Raw genomic sequence first — 26,747 nt, 5'->3', positions numbered from 1 at the left:
CCTCCTCGGTTTTGATTTTTTTTTTTCTCTAGCTGAAAACTTCTCGAACATCCACAAGGTTCACTAGAGTATGTCTACTCTCACAGCAATGGCCCTTCTTAAGTAAACTTACTAATTCATCTTTCACTTCGTCTTGTTTATGTCCTCAAACCTGCGTGGGCACTCCAGCAGCAGCCTTTGCCTTCTGCAGCGGGGAGACTTGGCAATCTGGAGTGTTTAATTAGTCTCACGGAACACGGAAATGGACTTCCGGTTCCAATGCCCGCCCCTAGGCTGTGGCTGCTTGCCTGTAGGAAGAGCCTGCCTCCTCAAGGACACAAAACCTTTGACAGCTTCCTAATGTGGGCCAGAGATACCTATCGGCTCTCTCTCAGAACCGTTTCTGCAGCAACCATGGCCACCTTTGTGGAGCTCAGTACCAAAGCCAAGATGCCCATCGTGGGCCTGGGCACCTGGCAGGTAGGTGTGCAATCTTTGAACAACTGCTTCTTTCAAGTGAGAAGGGCTTCCTGGCATTCTTCTTATTTGCACAGCCAATGGGGGAGGAGCTGGGGGTTGGAACCCTGGAGCCAGGACCCAATTTGCTTTCAGCTTGCACACTTCTTCAGGCCTCAGAGCTCAGACGGGCTTTTCTCAGCAGGATGATAACTTCCCAAACCAGTGTCAGGTACCCAGCTGTCCCTGGCCTTGACAGTGAACAGTGAACAATCGGCTCCAGGCAGTTTCTCTTTTTGTAAGCTTTTCCTCTGAATTACTTTACAGTTTACAGGGTTGGACTGTGTATTTATTTCTGTCTGAGTTATTTCAAGACAGACCACTGAGCTCCAAAATGGCCCAGCTTCCCTTGCCGCCCAAGGTGAAGGACTCCATTTGGAGCGTCCTAGTGGCCTGGGAGCCTGGTGGGAAAAGGGAGAGTCTCAAACCCCCGCCCAGGCTACTGAGTTGGCACCTGCACTTTATAAGGACCCCCACGTGTTCCCACACATTAAAGTCTGAGCAGTATCCGGATGACAGAGAGCCCGGGCTGGGAGTCAACTCAGGTCTACTTTGGCTGTGTCCACCTCTCCTAGCAAGTTGTTCCAAGGCCCATCCCAGTGCCTAGTGAAGCAGATTGCTCCAAATCAGAAATTTCACATCATCAAAACAGTAAATAATCACCTGCAGAACTCCAGGGAATCTACTCACCTGGAAATATCAGCTGAGATGAGAACTTTCAGAATTCCAGCAGCGATGTCGAGACTGTAAAGGGTCGTTTTCAGGAGGAGCTGGGGCTGTTGGCGAGGACAATGTGCTCATCAGTGTGTGTGAGGAGAGTGGGGCTTGGGCCTGGACCCCAGGCCTCGGAGTGGCTGCCAGCAATTCCTTGTCTCCATGATGGTGTAGCTGTTGATCTCTGCTGTATATGCTTCTCTACGTTTGATGACTACAGAAAGAACTTCTAGATTTTGTGAGAGGTGACTTTATTGTTGTCTGAGACAGGCTCATGCAGCTCAGGCAGCCGTAGAGCTTAGTAAGTGGCTGAGACTGGCCTTAATCTCCTGAGCACCCCTCCACCTCTGCATCCCCAAAGCCTGAAATTACAAGCATAGGCCACCACACCCAGAGTCTGAGGGTTTTTTTACTTTTATTTTTAGTCAGACACCGATGAGTTCCAGGCCGTCCTCAGCCTCACTGTCTTCCTGCCTTTGTCTCCCTCGTGCTGGGATTCAGGCTTGCACTATGATACATGGCTAATGATGAGTTTTGAGTTTTGTTTTTTCAGGCAGGGCCTCACTGTGTAGCCATGGCTAGCATGGAACTTGTTATGTAGAACAGACCGGCCACAAAAATCACAGAGATCAGCCTGCCTCTACCTCTATACTGCTGGGATTAAAAGCGTGTATTACCATGCCTGGCTTAACTTGTTTTCTGTTACATGTTTTATTTGTTTGTTAGTGTGGTTGTGTGCATGCAAACATGTGCATATACACACTCAAGTATCTTTATGCCATGGTGTGCCTGTGGCCTTCAAAAGGACTATTTGTATGAGTCAGTTCCCTCCTTCTACCATGTGAGTCTGAGGATTGAACTCAGATCCTAAGCAGCAAGCCCCTTTACCCTGGGAATCATCTTGCTTGTTCTGAGAAGTGAATTTTAAGTGTTTATTTTCCTAATCCAATATCTGCTTGCTTAGTTGAGTATGAAGATGGTATTTCAAATGTTTTGTTTTGCTTCTTTTTCTTATTGGCGGAAATGAAAATCCATTGCTATATAGTTTCCTATTGTTTTTTCCCCCTGAGACGGTGGTTATATAATGGATTATGCATGGATCTGCAGTCCTATCCAGTGCCTTACTAAGTGATAGGGGATACACTATAAACTTTACATTCGTTGGGACAAGCAAGGAGCACAAGGACCTCATCGGGCAGGCTGTCTTGACTGCTATTTTGCTGTCAAGGTTTAAAGAAACTGCAATCTGCTCAGCCTCAAATGTTCCATGGTAGAGTTCATATTAACTCATCATGACTATAGTTTAAGTGCCTCCTATAACTGTCTAGGGTCTGAAAATTCCTCTGGGACACTTTAGATTTGAGTTTAGCCTTTAGCAAGTTGCCATCCGTCACTCCTAGCAACTTGAGACCCTTCAAGATCAGTTTAGATGAGAGAAGAGCTCATTTTTGACTAAGGCAGGGCATGGGTGATAATCACAAAATTAATTTATAATTTATAATAACATATATGAACGAAGACCAATAAATGAGGCCAATTATATTTTATGCTAACTATAAAAATTAATAAAACAATTCACTATTCTTTTAAGGACTTTTCCAAAGTAGGTTTTCCCAGCCCCGCCACCCCACCCTCCGTGTACTTGAAGTAGATCTCAGTAAGGCTGTGGTTTTGAGAATCTGGTCTATGTGGAGCTTGTTAGAGGTGGACTTGGGAGAATGGCTTCTAATGATCTCTTCTATTGCCTTTCAGTCTCCCCTAGATCAAGTCAAGGAAGCTGTGAAGGCTGCCATTGATGCTGGATATCGCCACATTGACTGTGCCTATGCCTATCAGAATGAGAATGAAGTGGGAGAAGCCATCCAAGAGAAGATCAAAGAGAAGGCTGTGAAGCGGGAGGACCTCTTCATCGTCAGCAAGGTACAATGGCCCATGGTGGACACCACTTCCAGGCAAGTGGAAGCATCTGGATATGGGAAGCATCAAGAGCTTTATCTGACATTCCTCTCTGCTGTATTCCCCCAGCCCCTTTCTCCCACCTCCATCATATCTCTGGATGTACATCCACACCCAATCAGTACTAGTAAGAAAATGCTGATGCTGGTCCCCTACTGTACTGGTTCTCCTATAGTAGAGATGACTCCACTGAACTGCCTGGTGTTCTTGGCCTCCCTGTTTTCAGTCAGTGGGATCTACTCTCCAAGTGGCAGTAAGGGGTATGGTTGGGATGGCCCCTGATCCTTACTGCCTAACACTACTGTGGTCTGAATGGCTCTGGCCTTGATGTTCTCAGATGTGTGTGTTTTAGAGATGGTGGGAGCATCATTTATTGTCATGAAGGACACTCCTTTCATTTCAAATCAGTAAAATGTATGGATTATAAATTGTTATAAAACAGAGGTGTTGAGTATTAGGTATTTGAGGAGCCTTGGTCCTGGACTGGACACAGCATGCTAAAGCACTCTTGTCCCGGGAAATTGTAACTGGTGTGACAGATAGGCCCACTGCTGGAGCAGTATGACTGATGTTCTTGGGGAAAAGAGAGTACTGAAAGGGTCATCTGTTCCCAGTGACATCAGGATACTTGAACTTTAAGGATCAGACACAATTTCTGCCCTCTGAGAGCTGACAGCCAAGAAAGAGAATAACACAGGAATTTCAAATTCTAATCAGTGGTCAAATATGCTAAATGAAACAGAACACCAAGAGTATGGAAGAACACACATGCATGACCTTGACTTGCTGAGTGTTGGTGACCTACTGTGCTACCTTTCTTAACCAACTGTATTGTATATGAATGGCCCCGCTCCCTTGTCACCTGCAGCTGTGGCCCACCTTCTTTGAGAAAAGCCTGGTGAAGAAAGCCTTTCAGAAAACCCTCACGGATCTGAAACTGGACTATCTGGACCTCTATCTGATTCACTGGCCACAGGGATTCCAGGTTTGAGCTGCTCTTTGCCTCATCTGTAGCTGCTGAGCAAATGCCAGAAAATAGCAACTGCACCTGAGCTGGGGGAGGGGGATGGGCTGTATCAGTAGTTTTGTGCATAGCAGAAAGCCAATGGTCTATAAAGCATGTAGGTGGGACTTTCTGTCCCACCAGCCAACTCCCAAATAACCACACAGAAACTTATTATTAATTATAAATGCTTGGCCAATAGCTTAGGCTTGTTACCAACCAGCTCTTACAACTTAAATTAACCCATATTTATTAATTTACATGCTGCCACTTGACTCATGGCTTGTTTCCTCATTTTCTACATGTCCTGCTTTCTCTGCATCTGGCTGAGCTCTTCCTCATCTCTGAGCTCTCTCTCCTTGTCTGTAAGACCTACCTATCCTCTCCCTGCCTACCTATTGGCCATTAAGCTCTTTAGTAAACCACCGAGAGCAACACATCTTCACAGTATACAAAAATACTGTTCCACAACAAAAGCAGTCTAGGGCAGCATGTGGGAGCACCACGTGTCTGTGTTCTCTTACAATATGGTTCAAGAGAAACTGATTCTTGCCAGCTCAGACAAACTACAAACTGACCTGTCATCTTCCTATTCATTCCCTGCCCAGATCCCCTGGGCAGAGAGGGTATGACTCTCTTGGGATAGTCTTGTATAACACACTACAAGGATGAACCCTCCTGCCATTTATAGCACCCCTGCACTGGTGAGTAGCACCCAGGAGCAAAACCCAGATATAGTAATGCTGACAGATAATATAATCTGAAAAATGACAGGTCTGTGTCTGGGACCCCACTCCTGCCTGCTCCTCAGGGTGGAAAGGGGTGGGGGAGGGTCTGCGGAGATGGCTCTGCAGTTAAGAACACTGGTTGCGCTTCTAGAGGATGCAGGTTTGATTTTTAGCATCCCCATGGAGGTTCATAACAGTCTACAACTCCAGTTCCAAAGGATCAGACATCCTCTTCTTGCCTCCACAGGCACTTGACAAGCATGTGGTTACACAGACATACATGCAGGCAAGATAACCATTCACATAAAAACAAAAAACAACCAAAAAATAGAAAAATAAAAAAAAATAAAAACAAACGACCAAGTCTTTTTAAAAAAGTGAGTGTTGGGGGGAACTGAAGTGATGTGAATTCTCATTCTGCTGCTCATGTGACCAGTTTTGGTGATGATGGCATACTATCCCAAACTTCAGGTTTAGGCTGCAAGGATAGACGCTAGTTAGTATCTTCCCCGTTAGCCATGCCTGTTGATGTAACCTTTATCTACTCACCTTGAAGCCAAAATACCCCTCCAGTTTCTATGGGTTTAGGTATGTTGGGTTGGTTTCCATAGTGACAATAACAGCTCTTACAATATATTAAGGGCAGATGGTAAAACAGTGTCCATGAGGGTCAGACACATAGGGTCCACATTCCACAGTGGATGGCTACAGAGACTGCACTGAAGTTTGCGGTCTGACGTGTGTTCCCCAGAGTGTGACGAATGGCTGTGTAGGCATTTCCCTCTGGTAAGCCATTGTCCTCAAACCTTGCTTCGCAGAGCCAGGCATCCAGATGTAGGTCCTAATGAGCTTTTTGTTCTGTGTTTACAGTCTGGAAATGGACTTTTCCCAACAGATGATAAGGGCAACATTCTTGCTGGTAAATCCACATTCTTGGATGCTTGGGAGGTACGTCGCAGCTTCTCCAAGTCTGCTCAGAACTTCCCTCAGGCCCCCTGGACACTCCACCCTGGCATGAAAATGCCCAAGTGCCCCGTGTCTAACGTTACCACTATGATTTACAAGTTTCCTCTCTCTTTTCTACTCATTTATTTGATTTGGGGGAAGGTGTGCTTGTGGAGGTCAGAAAACACTTGTGGAACAGGTTCTCTGCTTCACCTATGTGAGTTTCTGGAAACTAACTTTGGTCTCTCAGTCACACAGACTGATTGTGACCTTACTCTGCCATCCAGGTAGACTTTGAATTGGGAACCTCTTGCCTTCCCCCCCCAATGTAGCTGTGATTATCAGCTTACACCCAGGCCCATCTGCTGTCGTAATTCCTCTCTCTGATGCCAAACACAGCTTGCTGTGCTGTGAGGAAGGCCTTGAAGATATGTGGACCCTGGTAGGAGTACCTGCCTCGGTGCTGAACTAGGGCTGAAATCTAGCCTACTGACTACCTGCCCAGCCCAAAATTAAATCAACCCAAGGAGTTGGGATTTATTTTTTTATTATCCACAGTGATCTCATTCTGAACTTTCCCAAAGATAATTATCCAACCCTACAGCGCCAGCCACAAACTGAACATAAAGTTGTAATTCTTTTATTGTAAGTTCCCGTCCAGTAGTTGCTAGACTATAAACATATACAATGTGCTTCCTGCGTGAGAGTCTTTCAGCCCAGTTCAAGAGCAAAGGTTTCTGTCATCAGCCTCAGTGCTAGGCTACCTCAGCTTATTTCACTGTTCGAATAGCATAAGAGTCAGAGAAGGAAGGAAGGAATTGTCTGATCCCAGGAGAGACCTTCAAGGGAGAGTTTAAATTGGGCCTGGAAAAGGAATGTGAACAAAGGCGGTAAAATCATAACGAGAGGCCAGACCTTCACTTTTCCTTCTGGGTCACAGCTGTCCTGGGGAGGGGTAGAATGGCTGGAACCAGTCATGGGGACACCACACTCTAGATGGGAATCCCCGTTAGGGCTTCACTGGACCTTGCCATGCAGGAGCCATTCCTCCTATCCAAGGACTGAGCCAAGCCAGCATCCCTGTGTCCTCCTACAACCATCAAACGGTCTTCCTTACTGTGACAGGGCATGGAGGAACTGGTGGACCAGGGGCTGGTGAAAGCCCTGGGCATCTCCAACTTCAACCACGTGCAGATCGAAAGGCTCCTGAGCAAGCCTGGACTGAAACATAAGCCAGTGACCAACCAGGTAAATTCTCTTTGCTGAAGGGTCCTGCTCTGTGACGGCTTCCACACTGGGAGGCAATTTCCATACTATCTACTGAGTCTCATCTCTGAGGCCTGTGTTCAGGATGCTCGGGGAGGTGGGAGGCAGATCTCTGGTCTGGTTTGTAGCACATCTATCAGTGGGTTGCATTTGGTCTTTGTTGTTTCTCCTGCAGAAAAGTCCTTCTGAGCCAATCAGAAACCCGACCTACTTCCCTAGTGACAGGTGTTTTCTCTTGCAGGTTGAATGTCACCCATACCTCACCCAGGAGAAACTGATCCAGTACTGCCTCTCCAAGGGCATCACTGTCACAGCCTACAGCCCCCTAGGCTCCCCAAACAGACCTAAGTAAGGCTTCAGAGCAGTGGCTCTTTCTTTTAACACTCTTAAAACAGTGTTTGATAATTGGTTCGTAATTTCTAAGGCACCAGGAAAAAAAATGTGTCTATCTTGGCAATGTGTTGGGCCACCCAAGGGGGGATGCAGCTATAATAATGTTTGGGAAAACCCAACAGTAGTCCTGGCTGATGCTCAGAGAATATGCCATTTCCATCTTGCAGTGCTGGGTCACACTTTCCAATTGCTAAAGCTCCTGGTCCCATAGATGGGCTTCTGGGAGAGACACAACCTCCCCCTACCCCCCCCCCCCCCCCCCCCCCCCCGCCTCTCAGAAAGAGAAGGCTGTTGTAGTCAACCTTGACACTGTCCTGGCCGTAGTATTCATGGGCATGTACTAGCCATGGTGAGTTTTCACTCCAGCCATCTTTCTGCCTCTAGTGCCAATCCAGAGGACCCTGTAGTACTGGAGATTCCCAAGATTAAAGAAATCGCTGCAAAGCACAAGAAAACTGCAGCCCAGGTAAAATAGAGTGTTTCCCCCTTGTATCTAGCAATCCGTTCTTGAAGTCGTGCGGTTTATTTGTATCGCTTTCTTTTAACCTGTTTGAGGGGAAGAAATGAGAAATGCCAGTCTGTTGGCATCTCCTGGTAGTACCGCTGGCATTGGAGAGGGGCTGCCTCTGTTCCTTATCTTCCTGTCAAGCCCCTAGGCTCAGCCTCAAGCACAGGGCTAACTGGACACAGTCTCAGCCTTCTGACCACAGGCTACCCTCCTCCTTCCTAACTAGGGAAACTGCAGTGCTGCTCCCAGCATGCCCTGATATAAGACGAGGACTGGCAAGTGTCTCTAATAATAGCTAAAGCCACAGAGAAACACAGATACATTTTCTTATTTATTGTACTAGGAGGGTTCACTGTAGGTAAGTGGATACCTGCTGTCCCTCTTTGTGCACAGGTCCTGATTCGGTTCCATGTCCAAAGGAATGTGCCTGTGATCCCCAAGTCTGTGACACCCTCCCGCATACAGGAGAACATTCAGGTAAGACGTGGGCTGAACACCTGCTATTCCTCAGTGGAGTGGGGCTTTAATCCCACTCCTTCAGGGCCAGTGTGTCTTCCCTTCCAAGTAGCTACTTGATCGACACTTAGGCTAGGGAGCTGGCCTCAGCAGAATTTCAGCGAACACGTGGGCCACGGATGGGTTGGTGGCAGGCACTAGCAAAGGCCTGTCAGGTCTGAGCACATGCGCTTTATCCACTGCCAAGATTCTGGCTTACCATTGAGCACTTAGATCACAGGCCACACACTGTCCTGGTCAACTGTGGACTGTCTTGGTCTACTCACTCCTTTTTCAAAGGGGATAGAATGGATTGAAAAAAAACATGTTTCTGATAGACCCCCTCAAGGATTTCAGTCATTGCACACACTGTGTATACCTCCTTGCATAATACTAATACTTCTAAATAATCCAGCCATAATTTAGAGAATAATTTGGATGCATTGTGTATATAATGGGAGAAACAACCTTAGATCCCAACAACACTTTCCTTGCTAAGGATGTTTTCGGAACTTTCTAGGTCTTTGACTTCCAATTGAGTGATGAGGAGATGGCCACTCTTCTCAGCTTGAACAGAAACTGGAGGGCCTGTGTCCTGCGTGCGTAAGTGGCACCCGGTTAAGTATGAGGGTGATCAGGCCTTTCTGTAAGGTTGTAAAGGGCAAGTGGGAAGGAATAAAAGGCATGTAGGATTAGGGATGGCTTCAAATACTCTTTTCTGGCAGTTGTGAAAAATGAACGTCTGAGTCCTGGGGAATCACCAGGAGTAGAGACATTGTTATTTGATGCTCATTTTCTGAATCTCACACACACAGGAAGGAGTTGTCACTCCTCTGTGGGAGCCAGAGTTCTTATTCCCTCTTAGGTCATACCTGTTGCTTCTACAGAACAATTTCTTCTCCATGCTTGTTGCTGCAGGGCAAGTCATATTGAGGACTTTCCTTTCCACGTGGAATATTGAAGCTGAATTACCTGATGAGCTTGCCCAGTGGCCCCTCTTCGATGATGTGAAATCCATTCCTCAGGACTACTATTTTTGCCCAGCCTACCAGATATCACACCAAGCCAGGCATGATAAGGCAATTCTAATTTTCATGCCCAACTAGAAGCAGACTGTCACAGAGAAATGTGACTCAGCAAAGGACAATGGTTTTCACTAATTTAATCTGGCCAAATGTCTGTCTAACCCCAGGAATACTGGTAATCCTGAGGCTATAAAGATAAAATAATAAAAATAACAATAGTCACAAACATTTTCAATACCTTCAGAAGTGCTTTTTGAACGATGAACTCGTCGGGTCCAACTTTTCATCATTCATATTGTTGAGGGCCCCAGGTAATAAGGGGCTAAAGCAAGTTTTAAAGGAAACTCTCTGAGAGAGCTCAAAGCACTTTGAGACCCTCCTCTTCCCAAGCCTTCTCCTGAAGCATCAATCTAATTAATCTTAATCAATAAAAAAAAAATGGGAGTCAGATATCGGGGAAAGAACCTGAAAGACCAGAGAAGCAGCGAGCAGCTACCAGTTGCCTCATACCTCTTCCATTCCTCTGTCCAGAAGGGCTGAGGGCTGAGATCCTCTCTCAGCCCTGCCTTACTACTTCCTGTCTCCTCTCTGTCCACAGTCCTCCAAACCTCTATGGTTAATTTTGGTCAGCTTATGGCTAGCTCTGCCCTCTGACTCCATGCATGCCTTATTTGTCAGAACACAATCAAAATATCACACAACATTCTCCTGGCCAGTACCTTCCTCTTCCCCGACAGCTTTCTTGACTGTTTCCTCTTGTTGCTCTTTCATCCTCCCTTTGAAATGCCTCATGACAAAGGGTCAATACTATTGGTGTAAGAGCCCTTAAAATTCACACAATTCCACCGTTCCTTGAAAGTATAACATTCCTGGGAATGGGGCAGGGAATTGGGATGTCTGGATAGGACATTTACTATTGCCATTAATCTGGGACATGTCCTTCTTTCTATAGAGAACTATTTTTAGGAACCATTTCTAGAAAACATTTTTAGAAACTATTCCAATAATCTAGGAATGTCCCCAAGAGAGCACAATGAGCAACTGGCCATCCATTTTACAAATTAAATAATTAAAAAAATAAATAATGCTAGCGTTTTGGCACATTTAGTCCAAATGCTTTTTAAAAAGAAATTTATTAAAGAACCAAGTAGTAGTCTGGACAGTGGAGGACCACTCTATACTGCCCTCCTCCCTGTTCCCCATAATCAGTGTCCAATGAAGACAACTGAGTCACCTCATTCTCTGCTGCTCATGGCCCTCCCTATGCTCATATAAATTTCCTGCTCTGCTCTTCTCCAGGGCACATGGGGATGGGCAGACACCTGCTATCCAAATATCCTAGTCAGATGGCTTCTTGTGTGATTGCTCAGCGAGGTTCTCTTAAGAGGCTGAAAATCTGCAGAAAGAGAAAGGCAGTAGTATATCTGTCCACGCAATCCTAGCTGTTTCTTGAAGCCTCCACGTTCTGATTCCTACCAGTTGACACCACTTTTGGGCTTAGGGCATCCCATGCCTCCTAAAAGAGTTGGTTGTTTTTACCCTTTACTCCCTGGGGGACCCACCACCCAGCTCCCAAATAATCACACAGAGGCTTATTCTTAGGAATGCCCAGTGGGAGTCCAGCTCCCACCTTTCAAAGAGTTCTTGGGGGGAGGAGAGAAGAATGAGGAAGTATTAGATAGAAATATAGCAGAGACGCAGAAAAAGACAGAGATAAGGATAGCTTCGGGAATGTCCTGGGTCAATACCCAGTCACCTCAAGGCTTATTCCAAAGGGCTTTTTATATAATGCCAAGGGGCAAGGCAAAAGACCTCCCCCTTTCAAGATCAAAGCACAACATACAGCCAAGTGTAGACCCTCCAAAACACCTGGTAACCACACCTGTGGCCAAATCATCCCATTATGCAGCCCTGCTGGGTAAAGCAAGCCCAGATTCTCTGACCCTGAGGAAGGTCTCACTAGAGAGCCCTGTGGGTCCCTACATGCCCAGCCTTAGCTTGGCTTGTTTCTAGCCAGCTTTTCTTAACTTAAATTATCCCATCTACCTTTTGCCTTTGGGCATTTATCTTTCTCTATTCTATATATCTTTCTTTAGTTTTTACTCTGGGGCTGGTTGTGTAGCTTGTAGCTGGCCCCTGATGTCCTCTTCTCCTTCTCCTTCTCTCACTCCACCTTCTCTTTTTCTTCTATTTACTCTCTCTGCCTGGCAGCCCCACCTGTCCTTTTTCTCCTGCCTCGCTATTGACCAATCAGGTCTTTATTAGACCAATCAGGTGTTTTAGACAGGCATAGTAACATAGCTTCAGAGAGTTAAACAAAGGCAACATAAAAGAATGCAACACATCTTTGCATCATTAAACAAATATTCCACAGCATACATGAATATAACACATCTTAAAATAATATTCAACAATAGGGAGCGGTGGTCTCTTCCTGCTGCTGCTCACCTTGGAATTACCTCCTACTCTTTTGCTCGATATCCCAGCTCATCCATCAAGGTTGCAGAAGGGTGGAGCTCGCTTTTGAGGCTTTGATGTTTTCTTCCTTGACTCTCCCTGACTCTGGTGATTGCTGGAATCCTTGTGGCTCTTGGCTGTGTAGCTACTGGACTCATTTCTTCCTCTGCCTTCCCATGATGTTCTTACGCCAGTCCTTGGATTCATGACCCTCTCTCACCATTATACTCTCCCACCAAGACGAGAGCTGTGGAATCTTAGAGGGAAGCAGATTTGTGAGAATAAAAATATCCACAAGGCTAGCCTGTGCTCTCTAAGAACCTCTTCTCTTGGTGTTAACTATAAAACAATACTTGTAATAATGAGCTAGCCTGATGTTGCGGTTATTTATTTCTAGCACTGAGGAGTCTGAAGCAGGAAGATTGCAAAAAGATCCAGGCTGGCTCTAGCAGCTATCAGGGGCCTATTGGAGAGCCTGCTCCAGGGCCACCTCCAGGGTAATGCAAGAAAATCCACGAAGGTGGCAAGGACTAGACTTTTTCTGAGGGTATTTAGAAATGAGGTCTGACTGGTAAAATAAGAACACACACATACTTTCTGATGTTAACTTTCTCTCTTACTTCATCTTAAGAATGTCTCTAGCCAGGCGGTGGTGGCGCACGCCTTTAATCCCAGCACTCGGGAGGCAGAGGCAGGCGGATCTCTGTGAGTTCGAGGCCAGCCTGGGCTACCAAGTGAGTCCCAGGAAAGGCGCAAAGCTACACAGAGAAACCCTGTCTCGAAAAACAAACCAAAAAAAAAAAAAAAAGAATGTCTCTAACTCTTCTGTCTCCGCATTGCTACATATCTCCACACTGCTACATTCTACACATACAGCTACATACATCTGTCTTTGCATACATCCAGCCATACATCTCTATACACAGTTACATCTGTTTACACATGTCTACACACCTTTCTTCTACATTATTCACTCACCCTTTACTCACTCTTTCACCCACTCATTCCCTCACACTTCTCTCATATGTCTTCTTCATCTTCATCTCCCACCCAGCACACACACACACACACACACACACACACACACACACACACACACACTGCAGCTCTCACATAGCTCTACACAGCCATCTCTCTCCACACCACCACTGCTGCTCCACCCTCAGCCAAACTCTGGAAAACTGTAAGTTACATTTTCAGGGCCCTACTCATTCTCAAAACACAAGATAAGTAGTTTTTCTTAGGCTTGTAATGTCACATTGACCCACGCATGTAGCTCTGAGTTGGTGAGGGGTCCTAGACAGTAAACAATTGGCTGAAACTTGAGCGGTCAGGGTACGTGCAGAAAGGGAGCTACTGCAAGGACTATGACTTGATGTAAACAGCCTGGCCTTGATTTAGCAATAAACAACACCTGGGAATTAGTCTTTGTGTATATTCTGTAGGGGCAGCTTGGTCTGTTTTGGACTAGCTCTAAGGTCTTTGAAAAATGTGTCAGTAAAGAAGAATATTCTGGTAATATTGCTGTTCATCAGAATTATACAGCTTACACAGAATTCCACAGCTAAATGTGTGCCCAGAGATGTAAAACACACTACCCTTTGGCTGTGGAAAGCACCCACAGCTGTTCTTATTAGGGAGACATAACAGTGGCATCCGAGAAAGTTACTGACAGAAAACAGTCAGTTTCCACAGCCAGTGACCCCACGGCTTTGCCAGGTGGGCTCCCCATCAGGGAGTTATCCATCTCGTGGGTCGTGGGTCGACTTGTCAAACACTAGTTGTCACTTGCTGTATACTCCCACAGACCTCAGCAGGCAACCTAGTCTCTCTCTCTCTCTCTCTCTCTCTCTCTCTCTCTCTCTCTCTCTCTCTCTCTCTCTCTCTCTCTCTCTCACACACACACACACACACACTGTCTCTCTATCTCTCTGTCTCTCTAATACACACACATACAAATGTGCCATGTACATTACTCACAATGGTCTTCAGAACACACAGCCTGTCAAGTGTCCTCTCACAAGTACAGAGACAGGAGGAGGAGGGACCTGTAAGTTGGAAGTCACGACTCCTCTAAATATTTATATTTCTACATCTTCCAAAGTAAGTTCCCCCTTCTGCCTGCCTCAGAGAAGCTGCAGCTCTAGAGACAGGCTCTTTCTCTAATGGCAAACTGCAGAAGTTTCTAAAGGCCCTGGGTCCCTTCAGTGACCAATTCTTTCATTTTTTGAATTGAAATTTTTTATACAGTATATTCTGATAGTGGTTTCCCCTCCTCCAACGTCTTCAAGATTCTTTCCATCTCCCACCCACCCAACTCTACACCTTTCTCTCTGTGTCTTTGGAAAGCAAACAAATAGGCAAAAACACAAACAAACAAACCAGGAAACACACACCACACCACACCACAACACAATACACCAAAAACCTTAGAAACACAAGAACAGAAATCATCACTTTTGCCCGAGCTCTGACAGGGAATAGTAACCTCACAAAATGAACCTTCATGCTCCTTCTCTGACTCCATCATTGAAGCGAAACATCTCTCTGAGCTTGGCTTCATCTGTTTATGAATGAACAGCACTGGAAAGCCAGTGTCTCTGTGGTAGCTCTCAGGCTCTGGAGTCTTGTGACTTCACTCCGTTCTCCCAGGAAGCTGGAAGCCAAGTTCTGGGACAAGCGTGTAAACACAGGCCTCATAATTATGAGCCGGCACCATCACCCGTTAAGAATTCACCAGACAAGGAGCTGCGCACTCACAACTCTGAGGAGCTGAAGGGTTTGCTCTGTCCCAGTGGAGGCCTGTGCTGCTTCAGCATGGGGTGAGCCTGGGCTGGCAGCCAAGGCCACGTCTAACTGCAGGACAAACGCAGTTGGGGGCTTTGGGTTGCCGAAGAGAGGATGGCGCTGGTTCAGGAACTGCAGCCTGGGCCAGCCAGTGGCTCTCAAGTCTAGTTGGGGTTAGAGACCACCGTGTGGTGTTACAGCACCACAGTCTGGCTAGTGTTCCAACACCACCAATGACCAGGAACTCCATTCCTAAGGAATCCTTGGGAAATGCTCTGTTTAGGAAACTCTTATGTGCTCGCCTCTACTTTCTTCCTGTGCATCTTAATTCTGTGCGCAGTGAAAGCATAGAATAGGCTGTCCTAGCCTTCAGCAAAGCAGGAAAGCCCCCCAATACTAAATCTAGCTGCTTTACGCCTATGTTCTACTCATTTGGTTTCTTGATAAATATCTCCAATTAGTGGATACAGTTGAAATTCAATCAATTAGCATGAATAACATCTTCCAGGATGGTGATATACCTGGGTCTCCTCCATACCTGGCTAGTTCAAAGAGCTCCTAGTGCTTCTCAGCACACTCCTTCAGCTTCTCCTAGAGGACCATGCTGACCTTTTTCTCTTGTTGATATGCCTGGGTGCAATGGCTCTGTCCATATCTGTTACGGTCCATTTTTATCATCAACAGGATTAGAATAAGAAAATATCTAGGACATTACTGAGGCACACCTCCTCTGAGTGCCCTCATGGAAGTGTCTCCTGGTAGCAGTAACAGAGAGGGAGACCTACCCCGATGGTGGTGGCTCATTCCTAAGAGGTGGCTGGATGAAAGAGGGAAAGGAAAGGCCCAGCTGAGTTCCAGAATTTATTTCTTATTTCTTCCTGTTTCCTGAATGGAGCACAAAGCCTTCTAGTCCTCCAACAGGCCCTCCCACCACAGTGGACTATGCCCTCCCACACTGTAAGCCAGAAAACCTGTACACTCTCTTAAGTTGCTTTCTGATAAGCATTTCACAACAGAAACTCACCAACACAGTTTCCAAGGTCAGCCAAACCTTAATGGGTTCATTCACCGGTCCAGAGATAAAAGGAAGAGAAAAACAATGTATGCCTTGGGGCTAAAAACCAAATAAGACAGAGTTAGCGCAATGCCAAAGAAGAAATGCTATGAGAATCAATATGAGCAAGAGGCAGCCTTCTGTACTTTCTGCCTCAAGAAAGGGAAACCAAGGTGAACTGTCACATTATTTCACCTCAGGATATCTGAGGTGAACCCTATATACCAACAGCACAGATAATATTGAAGCCATCTTCTCTGCTTCCTCATAGCCAAACTATTCTCACAAACTATGTATTTAAAATTCCCTCACTACCTTATTTCCAAGCTGATAAGGGAAGCATGTCATACCTCCAGTGCAAAATATCTAACAAACAACAGTACCATTTACCCAATCATGATTTGGAGCCTGATTTCAGTGAATGTCTGATCTTTTATATGTGAATCCTGATATATTTGTTTCCAGAAGCTCCAGGAGACTTCTGTAGTCAAGAATCCTATCAATGCTGATTTGAGTAAATCAGAACCTGTTCCAGGAAATGTAAATAAGAGAGATAATCCCTAGGAATAGTAGAGAGAAAAGAAAAGAAAGGATGAATAGAAGCCTTGGGAAATCATTATCTTATGGGGCTGGAATAATGGGGCAGAAAGCCTGGCCTTGAGAAGGAAGGGCTAAATACATACCTCCCAGCTACGCCTGCACCCAGAGTACACTGATACCTTCCACATCTCTTCATCTGCTGAGATCAGAGAACTAAACACATGAAATCAGAGAGAAAATGCATGAAAATAAATTCTGTGGCAGCATTACAAAGCAGAGGAGTGGGCGTGCTAAGCAAATATTCTACTGACTGTTGCAGAATATTTGTAAACTGTGTGAAGATGTGTTGCTGTGATTAGTGTAATAAAAAGCTGAATGGCCAATAGCTAGGCAGGAGAAATAGGTGGGACTTCTGGGCAGAGAAAGGAAGAGGAATCTAGACACACAGGAGATGCCAAGAGACATGGAGAGGAAACAGGAAGTACAAGATGAAAGAGAGGTTAAGCCATGTGGCAAGGATATAGATTAATACAAATGGGTTAATTTAAGTTATAAGAACTAGTTAGGAACATGCCTAAGCTATAGGCTGAACTTTTATAACTAATAAGACTCTCTGTGTCATTATTTGGAAGATGGCTGGAGGGACTGAGAAAGACTCCTTACATATGGCATCCAACATGGGGGAATGTATTTCCACATAGGACCTGAGAAAGCTTAAAAAGAAAAGTTCCAAACACACAAACATGGAGCCAGACATGGCTTTCTAGTCCACAGTCTCTCACATAGGCCACAGTGTACAGAGACATGACTCCGGCTGCTGCATGTGGGCTTGAGCCAACCAACTCCATGTATGGAGCCACATGTGGGTTTAAGGCTTGGCTCACATGGTCAGAGAAGGCTGCAAGTGTGCAGTAAAAATTGGGTATATACAGTCATAGGAAAAATAGTTTAAAAATAATAGAGTCTTTAAAGAGAGAGTAAAGTATTATAAAAGAAAGAAGCCACATAAAGATAGGAAATACACAGGGCATCTGGATCCTATATGGTGCTTTGTTGACTTTGAATTTTGTGAATGCTGATGAGCAAATGGCAGCTGCTGAGAGACATTGGATTATGAAAGGGACTGCTGAATTAAACCAGCCTAGTTACTTTAGAGACGTCTTGGTTTCAGGAGAGGTTATGCCTTTGTTTCCACAGGAAGCAAAAAGTTATGGTTCTCTACAAAATTAATAAAGATCAGATTTGATTTGAGGGAGACCTGAAAATCTTGGCTATGGTGATATTTTATTTGTACTAAAATGTGATTTGTATGTTAATAAATAAAGTTGCCTGTGGGTCAGAGCTATTAGCAAACCATAGCAGAAACTGGGCAGTGGTGGTGCACGCCTCTAATCCCAGCACTTGGAAGGCAGAGCTAGGTAGATCTCTGTGTGTTCAAGGATACCTCCAGCATGGAGACACATGCCTTTAATCTCAATACCAACCATAGAAGACCTGGAGGTCTGTACAGACAGGCAGTGAGTAGGAGGTCATGTGGTTGGGTTTACAACCAATGAGAAGGCAGAACAGAAACTCTATTTTAAAAAAAGACAGACACAGGAAGTAGCTCTCTTTTGGAGAGGTAGGACCACTGCGACAGTGAAGGGTCAGGTTTTTAGCTCTTAGCTATTGCTCTGACCTCTTGGCTTTCATCTCTGTATTGGCTTTGTGTTTCTTATTTAATAAGATGGTTGGTTACATCTACACTTGGCTACAGATATAAAGAAAGAAACTAAGAAAGACTACAGGACAGGAATATATGCTGATCACTCTACTATGGGAACAGCTCTGAGACTGGATGAGACATAATAAATCTTGTTGGCTACAGAGTTCTCATGACTTATTATTACATGCCATCCTTTTATATGGCATGGATGGAGATTTATAGTTTGGTTATATAGCCCAAAAGGATTTATAAAGTTGACAGATGTATTTTACCTGCACAAACATAAGACAGAAAATCATCTTTAGCGATCTTGTGCACACCACACAATCCATACTTGTGTTAATACAGATATATATGTTACCTTAAAAAGTTTATGTGTTTTCAGAAAAAAAAGGACCAAACACCAATGAAGATAAGTAGCCCAGGTGATCCAGCCTCTCAGAATGCCTTTGTTGCAGTGTCCTCAAAATTCTGCATCCAGAACAACTTCAAACCTGCTAGCTGAGATGGTCCAGCATCACAGACTATCTAGCCAATACTTCAGGTAAGCTCTATACTTTTCTATCACACAGAGACTAAAGAAAAAATAATAAAGCTAGCTCTCCCAGGACTTGACCATTATTCCAATTTTGTCAGGGTCCCCTAAAGATGTCATCACCCCCCAATAAACAGAAATCAGTCTAGAGAACATAATTACACATTCCCAAGAGTTGGAGTGGGTTGTTTTTGGTCATTCATTGGGTTATGGATGTTTATCATCATTTAGGGAAGTTGGTTATAAGTTATTATTGGTTATGGTCAGGAAAAAAGCTGAACAAAGGAGATTAGATTCAGGGATCTCTTTCTGAAGGGAAAAAGAGGGGATATAGTATAGAAACAATGGGATTAAAGGGTGGATTGTTGAGTCTATTTTTTTCCCCCAGAGCTGAGGATAAAACCCAGGGCCTTGCGCTTGCTAGGCAAGTGCTCTACCACTGAGCTAAATCCCAAACCTCTGTTGAGTCTATTTTTGAACAACCACTAGTCTCAAATTTTTTACATTGGTATGGATTTCTGTATATTGATACAAATTTAAAGTTATTTTTATTATACTGTATATGTTTCTTCTCTTGTTTAAGGTATTGTACCTATGTGGCTCATTGAAAAATGTAAAGTTTTAGCCCTTGAAAGCTATTTAGGATAAAGAAAGATAGGTTAGTAGTTAGTCATCTATAACAATCAAACTTATAGCCATGTTAGGTATGTTTTCAAGGTCAAACAGGGATATGTTTTAAATAGATAGATGGTCTTCAAATACTTTAAAGACCCAAAGAATATGGCATTTAAAATATTTTAATAACATAAGGCATACAGTGAGACACACCTGCTTCTGGCAGCTCCAATTTCCTTCAAAAAAAGGATGATGGGCATCAAAGAACCTCGATATAGAATTTTGCTTTCAATGTGGCAAAGCTAGACAACTGGGCTAGATACTGCCCTTGCCTTGACTGCTGACAGCATGCTGTCCAAATTGGACAAGCAGGACACAAAAGAAGGTGACTGCCAAACTTTGCCAAGACAAGGTAGGACAGTCCTTCAAAATTTCTGCTTCACAGAAAAGTCTGTCAGATATTCTAGGCTTGTAGGCCGAAGATGAATGCTCAGTGTTGTAAAGGAGCCTTGGGTGACTGTCCAGGCAGTCAGCTGTCTCTGTGATTTCTATAGTTGTTTACTCTGCATGTCCTGTTTACTCAGGTAATGTTATATCCTTCTCAGATCTTTGATGGGGTTGAAGACTAGGTAATTATAATTCAGAAAATTCAGAAAAGTAACTTATTTAAGAGATGTTAAGTTTATAAGGTTGAGAAACATAAAAGCTTAACCTGTTTATCTAAGATGTTATAAGGTCTAAAAAGATATTTTTTTTAGGATGGTAATACAAGTTATTATAAAAAGTAGTTTAGGTATAAAACTCTGAGCTTACTAAGATAAGATAGATAATACAGTACTTTCTCTGAATTTGCCAAATACAAATAGAGTGGACACTGTAAATGTAATTCCTATCTGATAATTTTTCTTATTGTATATAGTTTTACTATGTTAGAGTTAAAACCTTTCCTTTTTACTTAGTCAAAAGTGGATATGTTGTGGGATATTTGTACACTGTGTAAAGATGTATTGCTGTGATTGGTGTAATAGAAACCTGAATGGTCCATAGCTAGGCAGGAGGCATAGGTGGGATTTCCAGGGAGAAAAATGAGGAGGAGGAGGCATCTAGGAACACAGGAGAAGCCAGGAGACACAGAGGGGAAGCAGGAGGTGCAAGATGGAAGAGATATAACACCACATGACAGAATATATATTAATATAAATGGGTTAATTTAAGTTATAAGAGCTAGTTAGAACAAGCCTAAGCTATAGGCTGAGCTTTCATAATTAATAGGAAGTCTCTGTGTCATTAATTGGGAGCTGGCACAGAAAAGACTCATTACAAGCAGTTGAGCACCACTCCCTGAAGTCAGGATGTTAACATAAAATACAATCACAGCCTCTAATAGGTAATATTGTTAACTACAAGATCTAGGATAAGTGAAGAGACAAACCTCTGGCATGCCTGTGAGAAATTATCTAGATTAGGTTAATTAGGGCGGGATTACCCACTCTAACTGTGGATGGCATCATTTGATGAGTTGGGACCCTAGCTAGCTGAGTACAAACATTCATTTCTATCTGCTCCTTGAGTTTGGATGCAACGTGATCAACTACCTCACATTGCTGTCTCATGTCTTCCCTTCACGGTAGACTGTATTCCTTCAAATTGTGAGCCAAAATAAGCCCTTCTTCCCTTAAGCTGTTTCTGCCAGATATTTTGTTATGGCAATAAGAAAATTATAAATACGTAACACGTAGCTCATTCTTTTTCATTAAGTTTTTTCTTCTAGATTTTGTTTACACTTTTAATCAAGTAAATTTTATTATGCACATGTATTCATCAGAATAAAAAAAAGTAGAAAGACAAGTTTCTTAGAAGTATAAACCATGTAGCCAGACGTATATAAGCAAAGACTTTATTAAACACTCTGAGGTGATTAAAAGTAGCAACAGCTTATTTACAAAAAATCCCATCAAGAAGTGGAGTCACTTTCTAATCCTCAACTTGGTACTGTTTTGGCAATTCTTTTACCAAGAGAATGTGGCGGAAGTGACAGTGCACATACCTCATGAATAGGGTCACTGGGATGCTATTACTTTATGATTGTGAATAAGTCCAAGCCAAACCTAAGAGGGAGCCTGACTGATGCCATGTGGACCAAACATTCCCAGCCCAAACCTTGAACCCATTAGAACTTGAGTAAATGGCTGCTGTTACAATGAGCTGACATCTTACCCAGAAATCACTGGTTACTCCCAACTGCCCAATAAGGTGTTTTTTGCTGACTCAGATTTCTTGGCTAAAGAACAAATATTAACAAGAATAATACACCTCTCTTTACTTTGTGACTCACAGAGGATTTCCAAATGATAACATTTACACTGTCAGGCCACCCAGTGTGCATAGGGAGTAGATGTAAGGGACTTTGTACTGTATTCTGGTGCCACCAATTTCGATATATGCGTGTATTATTAATGTTGAAGTAAATCATTTAACAATACATTATGGTGGCTGTTAAGGTTTTCTAGGTGCAAAGCATCATGTCAGTAGACTTCCATAAACAGAGTAATCATACACCATCTGGGAATTAAAATTTGCTTCAAGATCTAACCAGAGTCAACTTATTAACAATGAGAATGTATAAAAGGCAAAAAGAAGCACAAAAGAATAGAAAGAAACACATCACCTGTGTGTCATCCCCACATAATATCACACCATGGCAACACCTACTTCCCTCCCATGGATTGCTGACTACCTGAATGTTATAACTGACTCAAATCCAGTCAGGACTTGCCCATCACTAAACTGAATCTGGAATTACACTCCTTAAAATCAAGATTCTGTTGTTCCCCTCTCCTCTGGATCTCTTTTCTCACAGGAAATACCTGACAGGCCAGGAAAACCCCTCTTGTTCTTTCTCCCAGTCACTGAGTTCCTGTCTACAACAAGGAAGTCTAGTTTCCCAGCATTCATCTATGCTAAACTTGCTGACTGATGTGAACAACAGTAAAAGTTTAATACTTTAAAGTCCTTCAGATGTGGAGAAACAACTCTGTCCTTCCAGAGGTAAGTGGACAAGCAAAATATGGTTTAATCGGGGCTAGAGGGATGGCTCAGTGGTTAAGAGTGCCTCCTGCTCTTCCAGAAGACCAGAATTCAGTTCCCAGCATCCATGTCTGGAGTCTCACAACAACCTGAAGCTCCAGCTCCAGGCGGTTGGGATGCCCTCTTCTGGCCTCTGCAGGTACTCACACATAAGTAAAAATAAAATTTAAATGTGGTGCATAAAGAGAGTGGAACAATAATCTCAATAAACTAGAAATGACCAATCACCAAGGCACTAAGAGGCACAGAGGGATTCTAAGTTTACAATGTTAAGTTTTGAACATCTTTTATAAACAACTTCTTATTCTAGCTATGGGACACACTTGGAAGGATGAAAAAGAAATAATATAAAAATAGGAAACAGACCCAGGTGAGATCACATCGGTAATCCTAGTATTTAGAAGGTAGAAGCATGAGAATCAAGATTCGAAGGTAGTGCTAAGTTATCCAGCCAGTTCAAGGCCACCAGGGACTGCACATGACTCTGTCTCAATAAAATAAAGAACACAAGAGATGCATAGAAACTGGCCAGGAAAATAAGTAGCAACAGAGGAAAAGACATAGTGCTTAGAAAGTGTGGTTCTTTGGGAAAATAATCCAATGGCTTCATGTTTTTTTAAACAAATAGCACAGCTGTTACCTAGGTACAATCTGTGGAGTAGCTCATAAACCTACTTGTTTAAAAAAATAAATAAATACCATAGCAGCATTGCAAAACAGAGAAGTGGGTTTGTTTTGATATTTGACTTTTGTAAAATAGTGCCGCAAAAGCAAATATATATAGCCTGCCAAAATAATAGTTTAATGTTGCTAACTTTCACTATTAATAAATTAGTCTCAATCTTTCAAAAATCTAATAACTAATAATAAGAACGCGTTTTTGAGAATAAGAATATTCACCTGGTTATATATTGTAGTGGGTAGCCATTCCAGCTTTGATCTGGAAGTTCCAACCCCCATTGAGACTTTGGCAACTGTCGCGCCTATGAGGCAGGGTCAGGGGAGGCGCCTGGAGACCCCAGAGCTGGATGGGCCAGTGAGCTCTCTGTTCCAGGACCCTGAACGGTAGAGGTGGACCAAGCAGAGCTCCAGAGAACACTGCTGGACTGTGATACACCTTCCCCAGACCCCGGGACCTACCTATCCCTTAATTTGTAAGTTACGCCATTAAATAAATATCCTTTAACTACATGGAGTGGCCTTAATAATTTCACCAATAATATATATATTAGCAAATACATTCTCATAATGAGAGACACAGGCCTCAGCAGAATTGCAGCCACAGCTAAAAGGCCTGAGCAGGATGCTCCCCTATTCCCCCCAACTGCCCCTGACCTTTGCCCTAGTCACAGAGAGAGCCATGAACACCTCATCCCACAGGGAAGGGCCAATCAGAAGCAGACAAACAACTCCAGGTGTCCCTCTGCTGAGACTAAAATATTGCAATTCCCTAGACCCAAGAGAGCCAATCAGTTCAGTCCAGGTACTCCTAGCCAGGGCTTGAGCCAATCCCAGACCTGTAACTAGGCCATCTTGGAATCCCCAAGTCCCCCCATTGTCTAGCCACTATAAAAACCCTCACCCTGTGCTGCTCTAGGCCTCTCCTGCATCGGTCGGTTGGACAGAGAGGCCTGAATTAATTCGTATGAAAGACTTTTTGTTTTTTTACATCAGATTCCATCTCTTAGTGATCTTTTGGGGGTCTGGACTCTGGACACAACAATAAAGGTGCTGCTGTGGTGGCATGTACATTTAAATTTATATATAATTTTTAGTTCACTTGGAGTGTTATTTCTTTCTGTTGTGATCTAATTTATATTTCTTCTAAAATGTTGCCAGTATAATTATAATAAAAAAAACTTATGTGGAGCTGAGAAAAAAAGTGAAAATGACTTGTAAATTAAAATTCTGCGGTTGTGGTGGTGCACACCTTTAATCCCAGCACTTGGAAGGCAGAGGCCAGTCTGGTCTATGTAGTAAGTTCCAGGATAGCCAGGGCTATGTAGAGAGATCCTATCTCGAAAATAAATTCCCCTTCGCTTCTTGATTTATGAATCAAGGAGCTACTCTTTGGACAATCTGAAATTTAAATTTCATCATAGATAGATCAACTTTGATGACTCGGTTTTAATAGTTTTAAGGGAGTTTTAATATTTTAATTATTTAATATTTAAATAATATTTTAGGGAATAGTCTCAAGATTACTGAATGCCTGGTGTACAAAGTGAGTTCTGGGATAGCCGGGGCTACGTAGAAAGACCTTATCTCAGGTAACAATAACAACAATAAACATTTTTGAACTTCTGACTGAAGATTAAGAAATCCTAGTTTCATCCTAGACAGAAGTAGAATAACCTTTCTGGAGTTTGAAGAATTTACATGACTATTCTTTCTTCTAGGGTAGGATTCTTTCATTCCTGCACTGAATGAGGGGTAGGAGAGCTACTTTTCTAGCATTTTTAGTTAGATACAGTGAGTCAATGTTCTTAGATTCTGAATGCTTGCCATGTCTAGGATCCGCATTGTGCTTTCAGGGACTTTATGAAGCTTAAACTGTTTTCTGGAGCAATGGTAGCATCTTCTCCTATTCTTATTTTCCCAGAAGTGAATAAAGGAGTTCGTATTCAGAGTCAGGAGGAATGCCTCAAGTTCAAGGCCACCTGGTCTACCAAGTGAGTTCCTGGCTATCCACAGCTACACACCACTACTGTTGTTTAAAATAGGAAGAGGCTGCCAAGCAGTGGTGGCCCACGCCTTTAATCCTAGCACTCTGGAGGCAGAGTCAGGCAGATCTCTGTGAGTTCGAGGCCAGCCTGGTCTACAAAGTGAGTTCCAGGAAAGGCACAAAGCTACACAGAGAAACCCTGTCTGGAAAAAAAAAAAATAGAAAGAGGCACAGCTTGCCTACCAGCCTTATCTGATGAGCTTCCCAGTATCATTCCAGTCCTCCTCCAGTCCCAGAGCTCCTACACCAGGCTTCCCTGGTAAGCATGGCTCTCAACTTCAGCAAAGAAGCTTCTTTTTGCAACAGGTTGGAACTATTACAGAGATCCACAATGATCAAAATGCAGAGAACAACTGACAGCCGGGTGACAAACCCAGATAACTCTACTACTCGACCTGGGGAAGACCTCCGAGGATGAGGTGGAAAGATTGTTAAGAGTCAGAGGAACAGAGTGTCTGCTGCATGATAGTATTTTCTAGATGTGGCATGGAAGCTGTGCCCATGAAATTTCAACAACAAGGTTATCTAAACAAGGCCTGCATAATGACACCACCAGTCAGCATGCAAGCCTGAATGATGAAATGCTACATGAAATCAATGGTTTCTGAGAGAGGGAGAATCAGTCTCTTCAGGGTAGAGCCCTCTAATAGATTACCCAGTCCCAAGTGGTCAGTCCTAAACACACATATATATGAGCAACACTAAATGGATGCAGTAAGTTGTGTGTATGTGTGTGCGTGCGTGCATGCGTGCATGCGTGCATGCATGCATGTGTGTGTGTTTGTGTGTGTGTGTTTGTGTTTGTGTGTGTGTGTTTGTGTGTGTGTGTATCAAAAATAATTAAAGAAAAAAGAGATCATGGATTTGAGAGGAAATGGGGGATGGGAGGAGTTGGAGAGGGGAGGGGGGGTAAGAAGAATATAAATACAGTACTTGGGTGAAATTCTCAAAAAAAAAAAAGAATAAATGGAGGTGGGGGATCCAGCTTCCAGCAATCTTTAATTGAACCATATATTCAGAAGTTAATACATAGTGCTCTTCCAAAGGACTGAAGTTCAGTACCTAGCACCCATACCAGGCAGCTCACAATCACCTGTAACTCCAGCTCTGGTTCCTTCAGGCACTTGCATTCATGTGAACATATCCCCCCATGTGGACATAGGTAAATTTATTAAATTAAGAAGAAACATACATTAAGAGTTTTGTAAAAATGCAGACTAATGTCACTCTGACTGAGCTTTGTTTTATGTAAAAATCTTACATGTAATGGTCTTCGATTCTCAGCTGCATTGACCCTCCAGGTTATAACAACTAATGTCCTATGTCAGGACCCAAGTGTCCTGTTTGTACCTTCACCTCATCATTGATGTCAGACACAGCTTTTTCTCTTCTTTTCTTTTTAAACACATAATATACTGATGGATGGGACTCAGAAAGAGGTAACTTCTTTTTAGTTCTAGGGGTGAAAGTTAGGTCTTTCCTGTTGGGTGACAAGACTTTTCCTGGGGAGATGCAGCACACACGTCTACTCACCCCCATTTAGGGAACTCACAACAGACCAGAGTACGGATACCACCAAAGACCATTTAGGCGAAGCAATGAGTTTTATTGGGGTTACTTACAGGAGTATGGGTGAGGGGTCACTTACAGGAGCAGAAATGACCCAAAGACAGCTGCATCACCAAAGCTCACCTCAGAATGGCTGACAGCTCAC

At 43.5% G+C, this 26,747-nt stretch overlaps 1 protein-coding gene and 1 long non-coding RNA gene across 3 annotated transcripts; one reads left to right on the top strand and one right to left on the bottom strand.

Moving 5' to 3' along the window:
- The first annotated feature begins 260 nt into the window (after window positions 1–260).
- LOC114691034 (aldo-keto reductase family 1 member B7-like) lies at window positions 261–9,756 on the top strand. 2 transcript variants are annotated; one of them, XM_028866145.2, is made up of 10 exons: window positions 261–459; window positions 2,962–3,129; window positions 4,034–4,150; window positions 5,767–5,844; window positions 6,967–7,089; window positions 7,349–7,455; window positions 7,885–7,966; window positions 8,402–8,485; window positions 9,024–9,106; window positions 9,422–9,756. In XM_028866145.2, exons 1-10 carry the CDS (start codon window positions 340–342, stop codon window positions 9,462–9,464), a joined length of 1,005 nt encoding a protein of 334 aa, XP_028721978.2. In that variant the 5' UTR covers window positions 261–339; the 3' UTR covers window positions 9,465–9,756. The 2 variants fall into 2 exon arrangements, with proteins under 2 accessions (XP_028721978.2, XP_028721979.2); XM_028866146.2 differs by lacking the exons at window positions 8,402–8,485; window positions 9,024–9,106; window positions 9,422–9,756 and adding an exon at window positions 8,235–8,282 and having other exon boundaries at window positions 262–459.
- An 886-nt stretch (window positions 9,757–10,642) lies between these two features.
- On the bottom strand, window positions 10,643–15,731 carry LOC119087598. Its single transcript, XR_005091067.1, has 3 exons — window positions 15,558–15,731; window positions 11,977–12,241; window positions 10,643–10,924 (listed from the first exon to the last, which is right to left on the bottom strand). It is a non-coding gene; the product is annotated as an uncharacterized LOC119087598 (long non-coding RNA).
- Between the last annotated feature and the right edge of the window lie 11,016 nt (window positions 15,732–26,747).

This window comes from Peromyscus leucopus, chromosome 3 (genome assembly GCF_004664715.2).
Source record: "Peromyscus leucopus breed LL Stock chromosome 3, UCI_PerLeu_2.1, whole genome shotgun sequence".
Classification (NCBI taxonomy): Eukaryota; Metazoa; Chordata; class Mammalia; order Rodentia; family Cricetidae; genus Peromyscus; species Peromyscus leucopus.
The sequence above is the reverse complement of the archived record's forward strand: the minus strand, read 5'-3'. Positions and strand labels throughout refer to the sequence as shown.